This window comes from Parasteatoda tepidariorum, chromosome 5 (genome assembly GCF_982258835.1).
Source record: "Parasteatoda tepidariorum strain Cologne lab strain chromosome 5, Ptep-v5.0, whole genome shotgun sequence".
In the NCBI taxonomy this organism is placed as follows: Eukaryota; Metazoa; Arthropoda; class Arachnida; order Araneae; family Theridiidae; genus Parasteatoda; species Parasteatoda tepidariorum.
This window is the reverse complement of record NC_141759.1, coordinates 49,548,014-49,570,587: the sequence shown is the minus strand read 5'-3', so window position 1 is coordinate 49,570,587 and position 22,574 is coordinate 49,548,014. Positions and strand designations below refer to the sequence as shown.

At 29.4% G+C, this 22,574-nt stretch overlaps 1 protein-coding gene across 3 annotated transcripts in view; it reads right to left on the bottom strand.

The window, feature by feature from the left end:
• Positions 1 to 22,574, bottom strand: part of LOC107438890 (uncharacterized) — a 71,704-nt gene that overhangs the window by 22,365 nt on the left and 26,765 nt on the right. For 2 of the 3 annotated variants that reach the window (XM_087163865.1, XM_087163868.1), the window contains exons 6-12: positions 21,287 to 21,394; positions 18,575 to 18,697; positions 14,787 to 14,903; positions 11,107 to 11,244; positions 9,026 to 9,088; positions 6,119 to 6,178; positions 5,900 to 5,956 (exon numbers count right to left, since the gene is read on the bottom strand). In XM_087163865.1, coding sequence (XP_087019991.1) covers positions 5,900 to 5,956; positions 6,119 to 6,178; positions 9,026 to 9,088; positions 11,107 to 11,244; positions 14,787 to 14,903; positions 18,575 to 18,697; positions 21,287 to 21,394 — 666 coding nt within the window. The remainder of the gene's footprint in view (positions 1 to 5,899; positions 5,957 to 6,118; positions 6,179 to 9,025; positions 9,089 to 11,106; positions 11,245 to 14,786; positions 14,904 to 18,574; positions 18,698 to 21,286; positions 21,395 to 22,574) is intronic. The other variant, XM_087163867.1, reaches the window with a different exon arrangement.

The window sequence follows — 22,574 nt, the reverse complement described above, 5'->3', positions numbered from 1 at the left end:
AATATTTTACTGTAAAAATCAAAAACAGAGACGTTACAGTGTCTGTTGATAGATTAAAACCTGCATATTTCTTGCAAATACCAGACGTTACTACAGGACAATCTACAAAGACAATAAGACAACCTGCCGAACGTCCACCAGACTTACCTCCTGAAATCAAAAAACTTCCAGAAAAACATTCACGTATAGGACGAACAATTAAAGTTCCTGTGCGATTTCGAGACTAACACTTATAAATATATATCTATAATATTTTTTTGTAAATAGTGAGTTTTGAAATATTTGAGCATAAGTAACTGGTAAATACGATGCTCGTTCTTATATCATACTGTACCGTAACTTAGTTACTGGGAAGGGAGTACTGCTGTGGCTTATAGCTTACTCTGTAGCGCATAAGTATGTTTTTATTAGTGTTGTGAGTTGTGGCAACATTGGTTGCGATGACAACTAAAGATGATGGAATGCAGCAGTTGCAGAAAAGCAATAAATAAAAATCTTTTTGTAAAAAGATATAGAGAATATTATAGAATAGAATATTATTATATATATTATATATATATAATAGAAAATTATTTATAGAATATTATTAGAATTAAATCCAAATATTATTATATTATATAGAATATTATTATATTAAATCCAAACAACATAAACCATACAATTAATATTGGCCTGTCTTGCTCCCAATAAAACTTTCCAGGCAGAGTAGGACTGTGAATTATTAAATCTATATATATAAAAGTGAATGTGTGTCTGTTTGTCCTCTATAGACTCCTAAACCAACCGACAGAAAGCTATGAAACTTGGCATACAGATAGTTCAAATCACGAGGAAGGTTTCTGTCGATATTAGAACATTCTGCGAAAAGCCAATCCAGCGGTATCAGCGAAAATCGAAATGGAATTTTCTGATTGGTTAAAAGCTAGCCATTGTTTTAAATTTTGCTATAAACGATTCAGTTTTCAAATATCTTGAAGATAACAACAATGATATTTTTTATCTTATAACTCTATTCATTTAGAAAAGCAAATTGCATATACTTCAATTTTTAATTCCTGCGTTTCTTTATGTCAGGTGAGCACAAGCAAGTAAAATCAACGAGAATAGATTTCTTAATTATTGGTCGTATCACGGATTCAATTCGCGATCGCAACGCTCGAGTACGCCCTCTATCGGGAGCCTGTAAATATCAGACATTAATTTATCACGTTTTCATTTAGTTCCATCAAACTCATCGGCTATGACGGACGCCATTTTCTTAGCAGCAAATAAAAATCAAAATTTCCCTAAGGAACAGCTGAAGAACTTGAAAAAACTAACCAGAACATGCCAAACATTGAAGCAGAACACGCCAAGCATTTGAAGAACAATTTCTGAATAATTTTTACCTTTCAATTACCAACAACATAACTTACAATTTCATGATCACTTGCTGTTACAGATGTGTATATTACGGTAAAATAATTTTTTCTGTCTTCAATTCATTACAAATTAAAATGAAGTCAACATTGCTTTCGTCATTCCAATAAAGAAATGTGAATTCAGAACGTCAAGAACTGCAATAGTTATAGAATTCTTCTTTGTTATAGAACAGTATATATTTCTGTATCTATGTAATTCGGAAAACAACAATAAAGAATCAAACAAATTACTTGAAATAGTGTCATTTGTGCTGATGATTAATAAATGTTTTATCGTTTTCTTGGTAAGTATTTCTTAGTTTTGAAAGAATAGATAATTTCAACTAAAATTCAGCTGTCTGTTTTTAAGCTACATATTCAAATTCATATCCAGATCTTACAATTATAAAATTTTGATGTGTGGTATGTTATCTAAAAGTAATAAAGGGATAATCTATGCACATATTATTTGAAAATAAAACTTTCAAACGAAGAACATTTCATTTGGAACTCTACGGATTTATAAAGAAGGTAAGTGTTATGATTTTTATAATAAAAAATTGGCTTGTAAAACTTTTTTTTCTTATTTAATGATAGTTCTCTACAGAATGGTTTCTTACGTCTGATTAAGAATAATAAGAAACATTATGAAAGTTTTTATTTCAATGTAAAGAATTCTTAAAATCGTTTTTTATCCTAAGAATTCTTTATTTTCCGTTTTATAGTTTATAATTTTTTGATAAAAATTGTTGTCAAAATACTTTTTTTGAAAACATAAATGTATAACATTATGTGTTTATGTATACTTCTTGCATGTTCTAATGTTTCAAGTAATATGATTCAGAAAAGTATGAATAAAAATTCGGTACTTATGTTTTAACGCCACAGCAGCTACAGATTTGGCTGTTTTTAAGTGCCGCCAATCGACACCTAAAATTTTTGTGACAAATCATAAAACGAAACACTTTTTTTAAAATCAAAGTAGTTTATCGGATTTCGGTGGACAATGGGCAAAATATTTCGCTCCAGAAAAAATAAAATTGCATCTTGTTCTATTTTTGGCAAATCCCAAAGACGCATTTTCGTAGCACTGAAAAATGGTAACAAAAATCAAAGAACAAATCATTTTGGAATTCTTCTGATTTATAAGCAGGTAAGTGTTAATTTTTATAAAATTAAAAATTTTACTTTTAAGTAGATTTTTTCTTGATGATAGTTTTCTATAGAATGGTTTTCTACGTCCGATTATGAATCAAAAAAGAAAAAACATGAAAGTTGTTTATTTTAATATAAGGAAGTTTTAGAATATTTTTTTTTTGTTTTTGTTTTGTATCGTAAGCATTCTTTACTTTACGTTTTTAAGTTTCTAAATAATGATTTTTATTAAAACTTAAAATTTTTTGATAAAATTACTTGTCAAAAAACTTTATTTACAAAATTAAATTACATAAAATTATGAAGCTTATGTATACTTTTTGCTTATTTTAATGTTTGAAACTTAATGTTTGATTCTTAAAACTATGGAATGTAAAGTTTAAATAGGCCTTTCAGGTTATATCATTAAATTTAGTAAAACTATTTCTCAGGCATTAGGTTTTAACTTTAATAAGAAGATACATATTTTTTTCTGTTTATTTACAAATATTTTTCAGATGTTCCTTCTTTAAAAAAAAAAGAGATACCATCTTGTTTTTGGTTGTATAAGAAAGGATATCAAACATTTTTCTTTTTTAAATTTAATAAGCCACATTAAAGAAGGAACGTTGCAATGCTACACGCTACATTAAAGACGTCTCCAGAGTAACTGAATGACGGTTCATATAGAAATCGCAGGTATGCGTCTCATACAACAACGCCCCCTATAGTTCGTTGCGATCGCGAATTTAATAAATATAAAGACAAAAGCAAATTTCATTCAAATTGCACGTTTTCAAAAATATTTATATTTAGTATGTAATTTTAGGGTAGCACAATTAAATATAGTTTTCGAAGATTTCCTTGCTGTGACAGTCGTCATTTGAAAACTATTAGTTTGTTTATTTATGCAAAGTTTTCAAATTCATCCATTTTATTTCTTTCATTTAAAAAATAGATTTTTGTTTTAAATTTTATAATTTTCATATTTCTTATTCATCTCATTTTTATTGCTCTTTTTATTATTTAAAATATATATGTGATATTTCGGTTTCTTATTCATCTCATTTTTATTGTTCTTTTTATTATTTAAAATATATATGTGATATTTCGGTTTAGCAAATTTGTGACAACTGTCAACTTTTACATTTCTTTTTGTTTGTCAGAAAGAATATTTGCAAAAATATGCCGCCTAAGCAAATCGCTCTTAGTCGATCGACATCTCAAGCGCGCAAAAAGAGAACTACCCGTGTTTCAGAAATATCGGAGCAACGGGAAAAAAGACTTGAAACTAATCGAGAACAGAATGCTTTAGCCCGCTCCTTAGAAACGTCTGAGCAACAGGAAAGAAGACTGTTAACAAATCAACTACGCACTACGCAAGCCCGATCGTCGGAAACATCAGAGCAACGGGAAGCAAGAATGAATACCGATCGAGAACGCATTTCGCTATTCAAACGCTGCCAATACTCTGATTTGAATCTCAGTGCATTTCACTATGATCCGACAACAAACTATAGTCTTCCCCCAAGTGTCATCATCGGAGAAATAGATCAATTATGTATGTTTTGTAATGCTCTCAAATTTAAAAGTGAAACAGCTTGAATTTGCTGTTCTAGAGGCATACTGAAACTACAAGATTTTACGTCGCCTGCCGAGTCATTATCAACCTTCTTATCAGGTCAAACAAACCAATCGAAACATTTTTTGGCGAATATACGCCGGTACAATTCGTATTTCTAAATGACTTCATTCGGTGCTACACGTATCGTGAACGAGAATTACATGCCAATAATCAAAGTGCAAGGCCAAATTTATCATCGTGCAGGATCACTTCTTCCATTGCCTGGCGCAGATCATAAATTTCTACAGATTTATTTCATGGATAACACAAATGATCAAGACAATCAACGCTGTCCGGTAAACAATGGCACTAAACGAGAAATTGTTACCGCATTACAAAAATTTTTCGATCAACATAATCAGTTAATTAGGCTGTTCAGAATTGCCCTTGACTAAATGCCATCCGATATTAAGAAAGTTGTTATTAGAGTTGAAAAAACACCTGTAGGCCACCACAAAGGAAAATACAATGCGCCAACATTGGATGAAGTGACTATTGTTATAGTTGGCGAAGAATTTACCTCCCGCGATACAGTTCTTCATCGCAGAAATGGTGACGTTCAAAGAGTTCTCAGAAACGTATCGATCCTATGATGCATTGCAATATCCTATTTTATTTTGGCGAGGAGAGGAGGGATATTATTTTAACATAAAATTGAGAAATCCACAAACAGGCGAGAAAACCAATAAGAAAGCAAGAATAAGAATGTGCAATGAGTTTTTATGCATATAGATTAAGGATTGCAAAAACGCTGATAATCATTATTTTAAAATGTCGATACTTATTTCATCAATACATTGTCGATATGTATGCGAAAATTGAAACTGAACGCCTACTGTAAATTAAATTAAATCAAATTACGTTCAGAAGAATACATTCATTTACGGGATGCAATAATTAATGATGGTAACGTTAATCCTAATGATGTGGGGAAAATGATTATATTGCCGACTACATTTGCAGGGAGTCCAAGGCACATGTATGAATACTCACAGGATGTAATGACACATGTTCGCGTATATGGGCTCCCAGATTTATTTATTAAATTTACATGCAATTCTGCTTGGGTTGAAATTAAAGAGCTTTTGTTACCAGGACAATCATAATCGGATCATCATGATATTACAGCACGTAAGTTCAAACAAAAATTAAAATCTTTACTTGATTTCATCGTGAAGCGTCATGTTTTTAGAGAGACACGGTGTTGGATGTACTCTATTGAATGGCAAAAAAGAGGATCACCACAGGCACACATCTTGATTTGGCTTATTGAAAAAATCCCACCATGCCAAACTGATCAGATATCAGCAGAAATTCCTGATGTCGCCATGGATCCAGTCTTATTTCAGATCATTGTCTAAAATATGTTTCATGGTCCGTGTGCATCACCATACATGTCTGTTTGAAAATGCACTAACGATATCCTAGAGAATTAACTGCTGAGACTATCACTGGTTTTTTTCACCATTAAAAAAATTTGCATTTCAAATCATAATCACAAATCTCATTTACACACTTAAATACAAAATTAAAATTCAAACTGAAAGCGTTGCAACGCACGCAGGGTACAGCTAGTAATAAATAATATATAGAGTGCTCTAAAAATCAGTTTTCGTTATCCAATTTAAAGATCTAATTAATGTAAGTTGAGTTTTCAATTTATTCTTTGTTTTCATTTTATAATAGAATGTGGACTGTGTAGTTTCGTTGAAACATTCTAATCATTGCCAATTCTACTTACTTGATGCTGAAGATTTCAAAGGCTGTTCTGTTGAAACTTTTAAGGTAGAAGTAGGACCTGCGAATTAATAAATAATGAATAATATATAGTGTGTTTTAAAAAACATTTTAAGTTAGCTTATTTAGAGGTGTAAGACATGGAAATCAAATTTCATTTTATAATAGGTTATAGAATGTACAGTTTCTTTGAAATATTCTAATCTTTGTCATTTCTACTTACTTGATGTTGAGGAAGATTTCAAAGGTTGTTTTGTTGAAACTTTCAAGGCAGTAGTAGGACCTGCGAATTGGTAAATAAAAAATATTAGGTATTGTATTTTGAAAACAAGTTTACTCTGGCGTATTTATGAATGCAATGCATATGAGTTATGCTTTTAATCAATTCTTCGTTTTCAACCAATAATAGGATATGGAATGTGAAATGATTTTGAAACTTTCTAAACTTTCCCATTTGTTTTCACTAGTTGTTTAAGATTTCAAATGTGGTTCTGTTGAAACTTTCAAGGTATCAGTAGAGCTTGCTGTTTAGTAAATAAAATATATTAAGTATTGTGTTTTGAAAACCAGTTTATAGGAGCTTTTTTAGGATGCTTTACATATAAGTCACGCTTTCATTGCGTTCTTTTTTTTCATTTTATATTAGGATACGTGATGTGTAAGTGTAATTTATTTGAAACGTTCATGTTTTTTTCTTTTTGACTAACTTGTAGAAGATTTTAAAGGTTGTTCTGTTGAAACTTTAAAAGAAGTTTTAGGGCCTTCAATTTAGTAATTAAAAGATATTAGGTATTGGTTTTTTAAAATCACTTTAATTCCTATTATGAAAAGGGGTGTAATTTAGGTTAAGTAATATATGTTGCGTTTTTATTCCACTTTATTTTCCTTTTATAATAGAGTGTAGCATGTGCAATTTCTTTGAAATTGCGCATGCTACACTTCTTTTACATGCTACAATTTCTCTGAATTTTGTTGAAACTTTCAAAGGTGTAGTAGGGCCTGCGATTTGGCAAACAAGAATCATTAGGTGTTAAGATATTGGATAAAGAATACTAGGTATTTAGTATAAAGAAAATGTTTAAGTTTTTAATATTTATTCGATTTTTTTTTATTTGGAAAATCTAATTTTTACTAACAATTTTAAACAATGGTTTCTTTTAATTCTAGCACATTAATTCCCAAAACCCATTTTGGTAACATCAGAAAAAAATATGTTATCATATATAAGTATTTAATTTGTTCATTTTAATATAATATTACATTTGCTAAAGTAATATATGTTTCATCGATGAACTGGTATTTCAAACTTCAAATTTACTGCACTTGGCCCTCATTTTTTGTATTGATTCAAGAAAATTGTTAAACAATCTAAGTGGATTATTTAAAAAAAATCCTGTTGTTATAAAAAGTATACCAAACTATTTTACATATATGCATAAAACTGTCAAGCAACATCTTTTGAGGCAATCTTATCTAGGTTTCAAGTTTTAATGTCTGCTTATTAAAGTTGATTTATGTGAGATTTTGGATTGAAATTTACTTGGGATTTAAATGTATTAAAGTTTTAAAAGAAATGCAAATTAGAGATATAAAAATTGTCCTTCCTTTCAGTTTTTTAATAAGGGAGTAAGTAAGAACTTCAGAATGAACTCTGCTTGACTTATTTTTGTTTATTGAAACTACTAATGCTTTAAGAAAACGTACTTATGCGGTATAAAACATTGAACTGTCTTGCCACATAGTGACTACCAATCCTCTTGGAATTCTAGGAAGTTATTTATCGCTAAATCAGATTTTTTAAAATTAAGCGTGCAGAAAAACGTCCAATTTACATCGCATAATTTATACAGTTGTGATTTTTGCACAAAAAGATGCTTCTCAAGGACTGACCTGTAATTTTCCTGACCTGTAAATACATAACAAAGCAATTTTATTCTGCGGTCGAATTTAAGGCTGCCACGATACTGGAGTAATACTGGAATAATATTTATACTACTCTTTTCCACGGTTTAGTACATTATAAGCAACATTAAATATTTCATGCCTAATATAAATATAGGTGGATATATCTGCAGATTAAGAGCTATGACTTTGCTTCGAAAGTATACTTTTTTACCCTATTTTTTTATGTATGCATTTTTTTTGCCAGGTTTATCTTAATTTTAAATTATTATTATTATATTTTAGTGGATAGAAAGTTAGTTAGGTATTGCTAATTTGTGTTTGGATATTTTTTTTCTAGTGTACATCTTTGGGTTTCATTATTTTTTTCCTGTGCTCTCTTGCCTCATAAAACTAAAGGGATTATATTTCAATGGAACGCATCCTATAATATTTCGGCGAATAAGAATAAATTGACAATCTAAAAACTTGTGCAAGATAGAATACTTTCTTTTGACGCACAAAAACATCACAATATTTTTTTTATCTAAAATATATCTTTTCACGTGCTTGTAAAGAAGAGTAGTGGGTTTTCAGTTAGGATTTCAGTAGTTTCTTACTGATGCATAACCTACTTTAAATGTCTTAAGAGCTATTTTATAGGTATTTATCCTAAATGTAATCTAGAATTGCGCTGATCCAGTAGAAATTCCAGATATCTGAAAATCAAAAATGTTTAGAATTTCACATTTATTTCAAAATAAGTGAAGATTACAGCAAAGGGCTCAACTCGTGAGTCAACGAAGTTTCTCATAAAAGTGAAATTATATCTTGAACAGTTTTTTTCAAGTGGATATTTAAATTCTTTTTTTATCAGGAATCATCCATCCCAGCTCACAGTTAAACTTAGACATAATAATAAGACTGTTCTTTAAACTTGAACTAGTATTCTTGATTTTTTGTTCTTTATGTATTTTTCAATTTAAACTAATGCAGAATTATTTTTGTATCGAGCTTTGGATAATGAAGATACTTAATCTGCAGTATATATTTAAAAAAGAAATATTGTGAATTTCTAAATGTTAAAGACCAGCACTATTGCATTCAAACTTCTTTTTATTTAGTTCTAAGAACAAAGATTTTCATTTTGCAATCACTGGAATAATGAACACTTTGAAATATCTTAAAATATACAAAAATTTTATTTCAATCTTTAAATACACAATTTATTTTAAATTTCAATACTCACTCTTAGTTGTGACATCGATTGTTGAATTTCTACTGATTCCTTCTGTTGAAGATGATGCATCAACTACAAAATTTATGCTGCTTTATGCACTGATAAATTAACTAACAAGACATTGAAATTGAATTGGCATTTTAATTTATTTTCGAATTCATCCAATACAAATAAATGACAGCAAACTAAAGATAAATAATTAAGAAATTGTTATAAATTTAATAGGATTAAATGATTTATTTAAAGTGTTATAAGTACAAAAGAAACTCTATAACTTCAAGTATGACTCCAAATTTATGTAAATTATTTTATGTTGTGGTCGCTTTTGGAGAATAAATTTATTTCAGAATTTGTCAGATTTGCTCTAAAGCGTTTATAAATCTAATATCAGTTTCATTTCTTTTATTTACAAAGTAAAACACTTTATAATATCGTTTATATAAATTCATTGTGTAAAGTTCAGCTAAAGAGGTGGGTCAAGATAGTTAAATTGTCTTCAGGCTAGTGGGAAAAATAAACGTCAGTCGGCAAAGTTGACAAATGAAATCGGTTAAGAAATATGCATGATTTAACCCTGTTTTAACACCTTCTAAAGCCTAAAAATTACTCTAAATTGCTTAAAATTTTAAGCAAAATTAAATAAATTACACTTTTTGTTCATTGGTTAATTCTCAATTACAAAACAAGTTAAAGTTCTCTTCACAAACACTTCTGTACGCAATTTTAGAATCACACGTTAATATCTCCTGCTACTTCAATGGCAATGGATTTTGGATACTAAACAGTTGTATTTCTTTTGTTCGGAAGTGAATTAAATGCGAAACTTTATTAAAAATATTCCTTGCACATCAACAATTCTACGTCTTGTAAGTGGCAGAAAATGTTAACGTATAATTCTAGAATGTTGCTCATATATTGTGAACACAATAGTAACTTATAAGCACTATTGTAAGTCAGTTAACAAAATCAGTGCTTTTATAAATTTTTGAATGTTAAGTATTTTTTAGCATCAAGTATTTTATTGGCTTTTGACCCAATAAGCTCAGACTAAAAAAAGAACTATTCCATAAAAACAATCGCAAACTTTGCAAGGATAGTTGTAGGTGAATTCTATACCCTACTTCTGAAAGGGAAATAAGGAATAAAGTATATTTAAAAATGAAGCATTAAATCTGATACTATTTTAGGATTCGTTTTTGCGTTTTAATTCGGAGCGAAGAAAAAAAAGGCTTGCTAAATATCAAGATGAACAATTATAACATACAGCTCAATGTAATAATGAGTACATGAAATACCAAAACTTATCAACAAAATGAAAAAAACAGTTCATAATGACGTAGTAATACGTAGAAGAGATTCATCTGTGATAGAAAAACAAATATCTTCAGCCTTAAAACAAGGCAAAATTTACAGAAAATAATTAATGTTCCTGTAAATTTATTTCAGTTCTTTACATATTTACAATTTACTTTTTAATTATCAGAAGAAAACATTTTGTGTTTTTTTAATGTTTATTAGAAAAAACATTTTGAGGAATAAAAACTAAGATCAAAGAACTTTGCAATTTCACTAAAAAAATAAATTTTGAAACCTTTTTTTAAAATGAACAGGAATATATTTTCCTCACGATATTTTTACACATAAAAGAATGAAATTGAACTTAATGTGAAAAATATTTGTTTAGTGTTATGAAAACCTGTATATTCCTTCATTTTTAAACCTGTTGTGTAATAATGCGTTTCATTTATATTCGTATCCTTGGTTAATTTTCGTTAGACTTGCGCTCCTGCGAAAGAATACTCTGTTATACAATGATCAAATTAACATATTGTTATTGTATCTTAGTCAATGTGTGAATGTAATGCTTCAATTTAGCTTTTCGTCAATTCCTTTTGTTCGATATTTGTTATAAAGAATTTAAAAAATCTTTTTTTCAGACTTTGAGAATCACGTAGAAGGAAATTTACAATAAAATGACGTTTAAGTACAGAGAAAGGAGTTTAGTTATCACACTTTTAAAAATTAATATAATGTATTATTTGAAAATTTAGGAAAATTTTTTCAGTTTGATGTTAAATATATGCTTTTACCTATGCAGTTGCTATTTTTTAGTTTATATCCAGGTTCACAGATGCAACTGTAGCTAGATTTGTCTTGTTCTTTATTAACACATATCCAGTGTTCTCCTTTTGCTTTACATATCTTGCTACCTTTTATTTCTTCGCATCCTATATTTTAGGGGGAAAGAAATTAAATTTATGTGTGATTCTTCAACTTACAGGAGCATGAATTGTTTTTTCTGAAAAATATCTGTTTCTTTTTTAGTCTAAGAATTTATCATATTTTACCCGCATGCGCAGGATGAGGAATTATTTGAATTTTCCACTCCTATTTCTTTCACCACGTAACATTCTAGGGGATAATTTAAAAATATTTATAGTGAAGAGCTTCAATGACTAGTTAACTGAGAGAGAGGCAACATTTTTCTGTTGAATTGAAAAATTATATACAAAATTTAGATACAGTATTATATGTATTTTTAAAAACCGTAATTTTAGACAAGAAACCAAAATATACCATGCCTTTTTGGCATGTTTGTAATTACATTGAAAATTTATTTTATCGAGGAGAAAGGAACAGGGGCAAACGTACTTTTTTTTTTACTTTAACACTTGGAAACAAATAATACGTACAACATTTTAACAATCTTTGTAATTGCTCTGAAAACTTTCTCAATCAAGAGGTAAAAGTGACCTTTTACTCATTCAAATTGGATTACTCGTTTCAATAATTATGCTGTAAAACAATTATTTCTTTTGAAAAATTACAAATAGAAGGTATAAAATGATGGTTTTGAAAAATTAACGAAACCCTTTGTTACAAAACAATTTATAAAGGCAATAAATATAAATGCCAAATTTTCAAGTAAATATCCCATTGTAATTATTAGCCATTAAAGATGCTACACCAGGGAAATGACACGCCAAACTGGTAAAATTTTTATATAAAATAAAACATGGTGTGATTTAATTAAGTAGCTGTTGCGACACCTATAATGCTCGTATAAACAGAGGTCCGACAGAAGCTTCCTCAAACTCAATTTGCACTTGAACATTATTTTGAGTTTAAAAATATTTTGTGAATCCTCCTGTATGAAGAAAACATGTTTACCATCCCGTGTTTGACTTTGATAAAGAAAATATTATAGCCAACAAGGATTCTGGTTTGTCCTATTGCATTATGGGCGGTCGCGTCTGCCACAATCACATTGCTGTCAGCAGAATATGGATGCGATGAGTTGAGGGCGGTCATACGAAAAGTCATGCTGAATTTCAGTTGCCCTTCCTATTAGCAGCCAAAAAAACAGTAATCTAATCTGCATGGATACAAAAAGCCGTACAACTGGAACACAGAAATATAGTTGTTTGACAAACTAGAAGTTTGCACCTAAATTGTTGGACATTGTTTGCAGGAATATAAAAAGCCAGCTAAGTCTTCTCAAGTCAATTTACGTAATATTGCAGACAGAAGTATCTTCCTTCTATCCTCCCATACTGCTCAATTCATGCATTAGACGTCCAAAATTCGTACACATGATCCATTAGACGTCGTAGATCAAATATCGACGTTTACAAGACGGCTTCCAATAAGCTTATTAATGGATAATTCACAATATCTTAAGTACAGACCTCTTATAGATAACTACATTTAGCGTAATGTGGATAAAACACGTGATGGACCTTAAGAGTCATCTACATTACAACTATCTAAAAAAGTATTTTGGATTGTTTCTCGTAGTCATAAATTAGACGTAGGATTAAAGCGAAAGGAATAACTTGATGACTAAGCACATTTAATAAGTTCTATTTACATTTATTTGCAATTTATACATACGGTGCTTTAGCTAAATTTGGTGCCAGATATATATATATATATATATATATATATATATATATATATATATATATATATATATATATATATATATATATATATATATATATATATATAGTAGAGCGCTGATTATCCGAACCCTTATTATCCGAACGTCCAATTATCCGAACTATGTCCGAATTCGTTTTTCTTTTTTTTTAAAGTTTAGAATTTTTTTTAACTTATTGGCAATTTTTCTAAATTTAGAAGAATAGATAATATTCACTACATCGGAAGACCATATTTAATTTACAACCTTTTTCAGCAGTTTTCTTATAGTAGCCATACATACATGTATTGTTATACAATTAAATCTACATACCCCTTTAGCCCTCTTCAACCGAAAATTATCATCAAAGAATGCAAGCTTCATTTTGACGATCTGATTGAAAAGCGGAATGTGTTTATGAAGAGATAAGTGCTGAAATTCTACAATTGGGGGATGGGTAGTTGTCACTTATTGTTAAAGATTAGCGATTACAGTGCTTGGATTTTTAAATCTTGGAATAAAATTCTTATCAGAAAAACAAACAAACCTGAAGTTTGTGAATCGGAAGATCTTTTGGGTGAAAAGATGCCAGGTTATACAGCAGAAAAAAATAGAAAACTGGTGTCGAGACAATGAAAACTACTCAAGATTTCAAATTTTAAATGATGATGAAATTGTTTCTGAAATTTTGAATGAAAATCGGAACTCCTCAGATTAAGAGTAAGAAGTAGGTGATCAAGTTCAAGACAGTGGACCTTCTCATATAGAAGCATGCAATTCATTAGATATTGCAATGAATTGCATAGAACGTCACAACGATGTTGATCCAGTTCAGTTGATTCATTTAAAAAGAATAAGGGATATGGTTGCGCAAAAAAGAGCATGTTCTTTGAAACAAAAGTCTTTGCTGAATATCTTTTGCAATGGAAAATAAAGAAAAATGTGGTAAAATCAGTTATTGACAAAAAAAATTATAAAATAGCTGAAATATGATGAAAGTGACTCAAATTGAAAAAAAAAAGTTTAAAAAAAATATATTTAAAAATTGAAAAAAAAAAGTCTTAAACTCGCCAGAGCTATTTTAGATAGTACTGCCAGTCCTAAGCTTAGAAAAAGTGTGAAAGAAAGTTAGTGCATAAATAATAATCATTTAAACTAGATTTTAAGCAACTTTCCAATCATCCGAACTTTTCATTATCCGAACCACGTTCGGTCCCGAGCAGTTCGGATAATCGGCGCTCTACTATATATATATATATATATATATATATATATATATATATATATATATCAAATACAGAATGACTCATACGAGTCTTTCTATATTAAATGATAAACTTAAAACAGATGTCTCTTATCAATTTTAAGATATTAAAGTTGGCCTCTCACAAAGAGCCATAAAAAGTTAAGAGACGAAATAAAAGATTATTTTCTGAAGCTAAAAGCAATAATTCGTAGATGAAGTACGCATTAAGATAGTCCCAAAAACTTCACAGCAGCACAATGGCGCATCGTTTTAGCGAATCAAAATCTCTAAATTTTATCATTTGAATGACGTTTCATTAGGAAAAGAATATCCTTGCAACCACCTCCGTTTTCAGAACCCCCGTTTAAATATGGGGAACACCTAAAATTTGTGGTTTTTCTTATTTTCATGGCTAGATAAATCTGTATCCAATCCCAACTTCCCTGCTAGGGAAATCCCATCAATGTAAACAGCCAAAGAAAACTGTTTTAAATAACTTAAGATCAATTAATAAAATGCCTCTGGGACAGGTTAAAAAACACCCTGCTTTTTAAGTGTTCTTGAAAAAAAAATTAATATTCAAGCATTCGAAAGCAATTCACCTTCCCGGCATCTTGAGTCTGAGAAACCTGGAAGACAATTACATTTGAATCTTCCGCTCTGTGTTGTTTCACAAGTTCCACCATTTCTACAGATTCCAGGGTTATTATAGCATATGTCTGAAAACAAAAATATCTGATTTAATGAAATCTAGGAAAAGAATTAAATCACACAAAAATATCGAATTTATCAAGATAGAAGAAAGAATTCCCTGTATTTGAGCGAAAGCAACTCCATAAAAACAGGCAAACAATGAAATTTTCATTTGTCAAGAAATTTAAGTTGATACCGGAAGATGACGTCAGCCTGTCCATCAGCGCTTTGCGCATGCTCACAGAGAATTTCCCTTAGATCAGATTGTGATATTATAAAATTCCTTATAAGAAATCTCTTATGAAGTTTTGCTTGAGATTAAGACGTTTTGTTTATATTAAACTAATATGAAAATTAACTATATTGAAAATTAATATTAAAATTAATATTTAATTAATCAAAAAAAATTTATTTTTTTAACGAAACTGAAATCAGTTGTGTAAAATAATAGTTCGTGAGAAAATGTATATTTTAGAAGTATAGCATTTTAAACATAGATCATTCTCTCTAAATAAAACAAGACAAGAAATAGAGAGTTTATAAATATGGAATTTTTATATGACAAATAAGAAATCTAAATAAAAAAAATGCTTAATAAATAAATTAAATTTATGATAAATGTATACTTTCTCTGACTCTCTAATTTTGACTTCTGATTCGAAAACTTAAGACGAATAAACACATGTAATAAAATAATTATACTTTTCCTTCAACTGTAATAAAAGTGTGTAAAAAATATTTTTCTTTTATTCATAAAAATTTTTATAGTTTTGATAAAAAGCTACATGAAATGAATTTCATTTTTATATTGGCACTTTACTAATTCTTACAAGCAAAAGAAGAAAAAAAATTAACGTCATAAGTTACATGCATATTTTAAGTAGCTAAATCAAAATAGTTATTGAGAGAAGACAACGATTTATAACTTTTATAAACACGCGCGCGCGATTAACATTAGTAATTCTAGATATAAATACTTGTTTAAAAAGTTGGAAATTCTTAAAATTGCTAAAGAAAATTTAATAGTAAATATTTTTTTTCAATAAATAAAGTTGAAGTCTTAAAAGCTTTGCCCACTTTTATAAAAAAATTCATTTTAGTATTTTTCTAGATTACACATCTTTTATTATCCTCTTAGGCATTTTTCTTTGAACTGTCAACAATATCTAGGAATCAAAATAAATAATGATCTAGATGTTAAATGAAATATATACAGAGCCTGGCCATATTATTAGCCGCACTATAAGATTCTATGTAAAATTATAATTATGAGGTGATACTATACTGTTGTGTCGTTTTTACTCGGATGAAACCGGTTTGCATTTGTTTATGTTCCTGTATCAATTGGTTAACATTGTATTGCAATACGGTAAAAAAGAATTCAAATAGTAAGCATATAAGTATTTAAAAAATCTCCTGAATAAAAACCCAATACATGTATGTTTAAATATAAAAGTATTGTATCGTGCAAACATTTAATTATTAAAAAAAACTACAAAGCGTCTAATAATTTGATCTAACTATTATAATATACTAATATAATGTTTGATGTAAGAAATATTCTATATTTATAAAATATATCGTCTAATTCATCCTATCGTCATATTCATATCATATATCGTCTAATTTGACCACTTGATACACTAACGATTGATACACTAACCAATTGATACACTATTCAAAAAAGTACTCGTATATTTTTGTGTCTGACTTTGTAACTAAAAATATTGTCAACCATAATTAATCAGAATTCATCGCTATAAACCCTTAAGATTGAGGCTAGTACGCAAAAAATCTGATCATTAGATTAAATGTTATTCAGGGCATTTCATTTTTTTGGACACAGTACATAAAAATGTAGCTTCATTTAGCTATAAGATTGACACATAAATAAATCTACATTAATGTTAAAAAATTTTTTTGTGTCATTGATAGAGTTCATAGGTTTGGCAAGCAAAAAAAAGAAATAGAGTTAAATTTAATTTGAACGGAAAAAAAGTTACTTATAATAAAAATGTATCGCTTTTGTTAGTTATTAATATTTTATCGATATTTAATTAGACAGAAGTATGGAATAAGGATCAGATCTATGTGATATTTAGTCTCGTCTATTTATTTAGTAACTATATTTAAAAAGAATGCATTTTAGCAAGACCATCCTTTGTCCTTTCTTTTCTCTTACCACTGTTCAACACTGTTCTAGCTTTAATATATAATAGAAAATACACTCTTTTTTCAATTTTGTAGACCATCTGCTGCAGATTGATGATAAAAAAGTCTGAATCTTTATTAAAGTCATATTCGAGCTGGATGAGGTAAGTATCTTGATCATTGTTAATTTATTTAACACATTTTCAGTCAATTAACTATGGGATATTTTGACTGTAACTTTTCTTTTAATTCTGAGTATTCGATATGGAAAAAAATAATGCATGATGAGGCTGCTTTTACTAAATTCCGTGATTCAGATTAATACGATTGCGTACTCTCTACCACCCATTTCCGCTACATGTTTACAATATAGTACGGGGGTAAAATGGTTTCATAAGGAAGTAAATACTTATGTTACTAAAACGAATCGCGTACAAGGATGATAATCTTCAAGGTAAGAAAAGTTGACAACGTAAAAGAAAGGTAATATAACTATATATTAAGTATAAATCAAGTACATTGAAAAATTGACATTTCAATTTAGGATATTTTAAATTGAAATGTCAATTTACAATTGAATTAGCGAAGAATAATTAAAACTCTAAATAGATATTTAGTTGGATTAATGAATTTATATAATACTAGTGGGCTGCGCCCACTGCTCGCTAACGCTCGCCAACCCCCGAAAATTGCTACGTAATCTTATATGGTTTGTTTCGCAAACCAAGCTCGCTTCGCTCGCTTCTAACTTAGGTACATTGCAAATGCACAAAATTCTAAGAATTCAAAACAATCATTCAAATTCATGTAAAAACTTTTTTTTTTAAAAAAAAGTACATCTTTTTAGTAAATACTGAGTCATTAAAATAAATTTGAATTCAAATAAATGACATGATTTTCGTTAAACCTATTAGCAATGTGCTATAGTATAAAATCTTAAGACAAAATTTCTAAAACTAATATCTCTTTAAAAAGGTTAAAATTTTGGCTATAATTAAGTCTATTAAAAATTGAAATAAGTGAATTGCAATGGAAAAACCTACGTAAACAAATAAATTCTAGTAAAACAAATAAATTCGTGATATAAATCAAAAATCGTCAAATAAATTCGTAACATACAAATTCGTGAAAAAAAGAGCTTTCGACAAAATACTAAAATAGATGATGATTACCGACAAAGACTACTCACTTCAGCCAAGCTTATGCTCTCTCTGGTTATTTCAGTTTCCGTTTTTAAAAGCGCTATATGTTGAGCCATCTCAGCTAGATTTGGCATGTGACATTTTTAGCGGCAACCATTGGTCGATTTTCTAGCGTTGCCATTCGGGGAGTTGTAATGAAGCTTTTTTTTGTCGCCGTGTAAGAGAAATATATATATAGATTAAGGTAATTTTAACAGTTGAATTGTAATTGAAATGTCAATTTACAATTGAATTAGCGAAGAATAATTAAAACTTCAAATAGATATTTAGTTGGATTATAGAATTTATTTAATATTAAGGTAATTTTAACAGTTTTATTATCACGAAATAAATTAAATGTATACCATCTTTATCACAATTTTTTCCAACAAATCCTGTAGTACATTTGCACTCGTAAGATTTATCTACAATTTTACATACGGCACCATTCATACACGGATTTGAAGAACAAGGAGTTTTCACAATATCTGAAAAATGAACAGTATGAATTAAAAACGGGGTAATAAGTTAACAGTGTAATATAATTTTTTTACTGTTTATTATTTTTAATGTGAAATATAATGAAACGCAATAAATGACTATGTAACAACTCTTGGTCTAATCATAGGATATTTTTAGTAAAAAGGTTTGGTGAGATGCTGAAAAGCGGATTTAGCGACGAAAACGGAACTATATCATTAGTTTTTTTTCAAGTAAGGTCTATAAAAATCGTCGATTGCTTTGAAATATCTACATTTCCTTAGTCTAAGGAGCTATTCTTAAAGTTTTATCTTCCTTTATTTATATGTTTTATTTTCAATTATACGTTTTAGTCGTAAGTTGAGGGATTTTAAAAAAGACTTAGAATTAAAAAAAAAGAAATTTTTCGAACGAATTCGTCCCACCTTCTAATAAATTAATTCTGATACAGCTTCTTTTTCTGCTCTGAAAAATATATTTACCTGGTTCTTCTACTTCTTCCACGGCTTTACGTAATTAAAGTAAGCAAAGCTCGTTGCTTGCAATGCATACCATTGGAATAAAGATAAAATGCATTTAGCATCACTTGGCATGACGTTACTGCTCGCGACCGATTCATGATAGTTAAAATTTACCACTAAGAGTGATTTTCTTAGGTACATATCCCTTAAAGTAAGCATCATGTGCTGATCCCTATAATTAAGCATCATTGGCATAAAAAAGCCTCATTTTTCATGTTTTTCATGAACAAATTAGTACCATTTTCCCAATAATTTTGCTTTTGAATATATAAATAACTATTTTTATATTTCATTACCCTTTTTTTAAATGATTAATTATTTGAAACACGTTTAAAAGGATTAATATAAATAAAATAAAAGCGCGTGGTATAAGACAAAGTATAAAGTTGATGACATAGACCACGTGTGCCATCACGTAATGTGCCTTGAGTTTATCTGACATAGAAAATATAAAATAATTAAATATTTCAATACCTGCAATAAACTTTTTTGATTAAATAGAGCTATAAGCTAGCAATTATCACTGATGTTATCGTTAAAATATGTGAGAAATTGAATCGTTAAATTTAAAACAATGACTAATGCTTAGCCAATCAGAAAACTCCAGTTCGTTTTCTGCTCATCCCGCTCCAACGGTTTGTCGTTGTGCGTTCTTATGTCGGCAGTGACGTTCCTAGTTCTTTGAACGATTGATGTGCCAAGTTTCATATCTTTCGGTCGGATGGTTTAGGAGTCTATAAAGGACACACCCACTGACATGTATTTTTCTATATATAGTATATAGATTAATATGGTTGTTTCAAGCTAAATGAGTGTAACCAGCATTGCATTCCCGAGAAAAATTAGACGGAATAGAATTCCGATAATGGCTATAAGGAGTATTGACCGACGAGTTCGCGTATAGAACATTTGAATACGGGTGTGTACAAACATTAGAGGGATCGAGTACCGCCGTAACACTGGTTGTATCATTATGATGTCCTTTTTTTAATTTGTGACCATTGTTTTTCAAACTAAGAAGGGTTTACATACAGTACCTTACAAGGAGATAACAAACTTCCTTAAGTATGTTTAACTGTGACAATAAATAAGTACATAATTAAATGATTTTTATGTTGTATTTATCTTCATTTTTAATTAAAAAATCAAAGGAACATGCGCACCGTTAATTTTGCCAACTTTAATATTTTTCAACGAAAAACATACTTTTTAAAACAGTGATTTGAGGGAGTATATTCAAATTTCAAAGGATTGCTGATTAAAATTTTGATGTGAAATTAAAAATTAAGTTTCATCAACTCAAAACAATTAAAATAAGAAAAAAAGAAACAGTTATTAAGTTCGCAAAAAATAATAATATCGTTCAAATTTGGTAAATTTTTATAATATTGCGAAGTTGAAACAAATTATCGTGCTTTTTGAACTTGGTTGCATAAAATCAAATCAACCTGAACTAATATGCAGCTCGATTTAGCACCTTTCATATTATTTACGATTTCATTCTCGTAACTGTAAAATAATTAAATTGCAGCAAATTCGAACTATATGATGGATCACATTACCAATATTATGGTTAAACATGAAGCATATTTTTCTGCGACTGGACAACAATTTTTCTCTGAATAAATATGATACATTGAGTAATCTTGTAGAATAAAAATAACATTACGAAAGTGAAAATAATGAATAGAATAATCTTAAAGAATAGAATAATCTTAAAGAATAGAATCAACATTATGAGAATAAAAATAATAATTATTTTCGAATTTATTTTCTTGAAAAAGTCATTTAAAAATTTTACAAAAGTCTTTGCAATCGCACTTCTTGTAACATTTTTCCGCATCACAAACTGTCAACTTTTCTTTCTTCTCTCTCCCCTCTAAATGTGATATCATTTGCGGAAGGCCCTGCTGTACCCTTTAAGTGTAATAAGTATATTACTTTCTGCTGCTACTAATTTACTTTATTGTAAACAGAAAATGTATCAATACAAAATCTTCTTTTTTTGTTTTAAAATTGTTTGCATTATTTAAATGCAAATTCAACTACATTTTGAGAAAATTTTCATTCAATTACCTTTGCAATTTCTTCCGGTAAATCCTTCCAGACAGTCACACTTGTACATTCCTGGTGCAACATCAACACAAGTGCCACCTTTTCCGCAAGGATTATTAGTACACGGTCCTGTAAAAAGTTTTAATCGCAGCGTTACAGTTGCTGTCTTGAAACAAAATAAAATTATCTTCGAAAAAAAAACAGAAGAGAAAGGTCAAAAAAATGTTAGCTTGTAATAATGAAATGTTACTATTTTCTCTGCAAAACGTGCATCCTCCTTTAATTAATATGCATGCTAATGATTTCTTCTACTATACATGTTTATGACTCATTCTTCTTTTTTTTTGTTGTTGCATGAAACATAGTGCGTTGCAAATAAAAGTTTCCTAGCTTGAGTATGCATTCTTTAATTTTGCAACTTGGTTTCGTTAATTTGAGTGTTTTAGCAGTATATTCGCAGTTGTCAGTTATGTAATTAAAATGTCTCTGAACCATTTCTGCACAGAGACACACCATAATAATTGAACTGCGATGCACAATACCCCGTTGTCAACCTTTATGCCATCACCTTATTTTTGTTTCACGGTGCCTTGCGTTAGCCTTTTTTAACTGTAACTGCTAACTTTGCCGAGCTCGCATATCTGGATCGACGCACACGCCATTGTTGATCGTGCTTGATGTAGGTAAGCTTGCTTTTCAACGTATTTTTTTCCTTCTCCGCATGTTCAAGAAATAAAGTTGCTATTCTTATATTGTTGGTTTTTGGTTTTTTCAGACATTCGTTCATGCCATCTAATTAATTCGGATAAGATATCATCGTTATGTATATTTCGAATAGTTTGATGGTGGAGTGTATCGAAAAGGGAACACATACCCCATTATAAGGATTATTCTGTTCCGATGGTGTCCCTGAACAGTCCAGTGCCTTCTGAAAAATGATGCTGCAATAAAAATGCCAGTGGTTTCTGGTAAAAACCTGATCTCAGCAATCGACCTACGATCCTGGGGAGGTTTGATGATACAGTCCCTCATCTTCCTTTGGGAATTTATTGCCTGTAGCAGCGACAGAGTTACCTTAACTGGTGTCTTGATAAAGATCTAAGATCGACTGTTTTTTATTTATTTATTTATTTCTATTTTTTCACATCATATCATCACCATGACAGAAGAATCTTCAGAAGGTTCGCATATTCCCTGCTCCTCACGCTCTATCATCAAACTATTTCTAAATATATATATACATATAAACGATTACATTATCCGAATTAATAGGACTGCATAAAAGTTTAAGAAAAGCCAGGACAGCTAA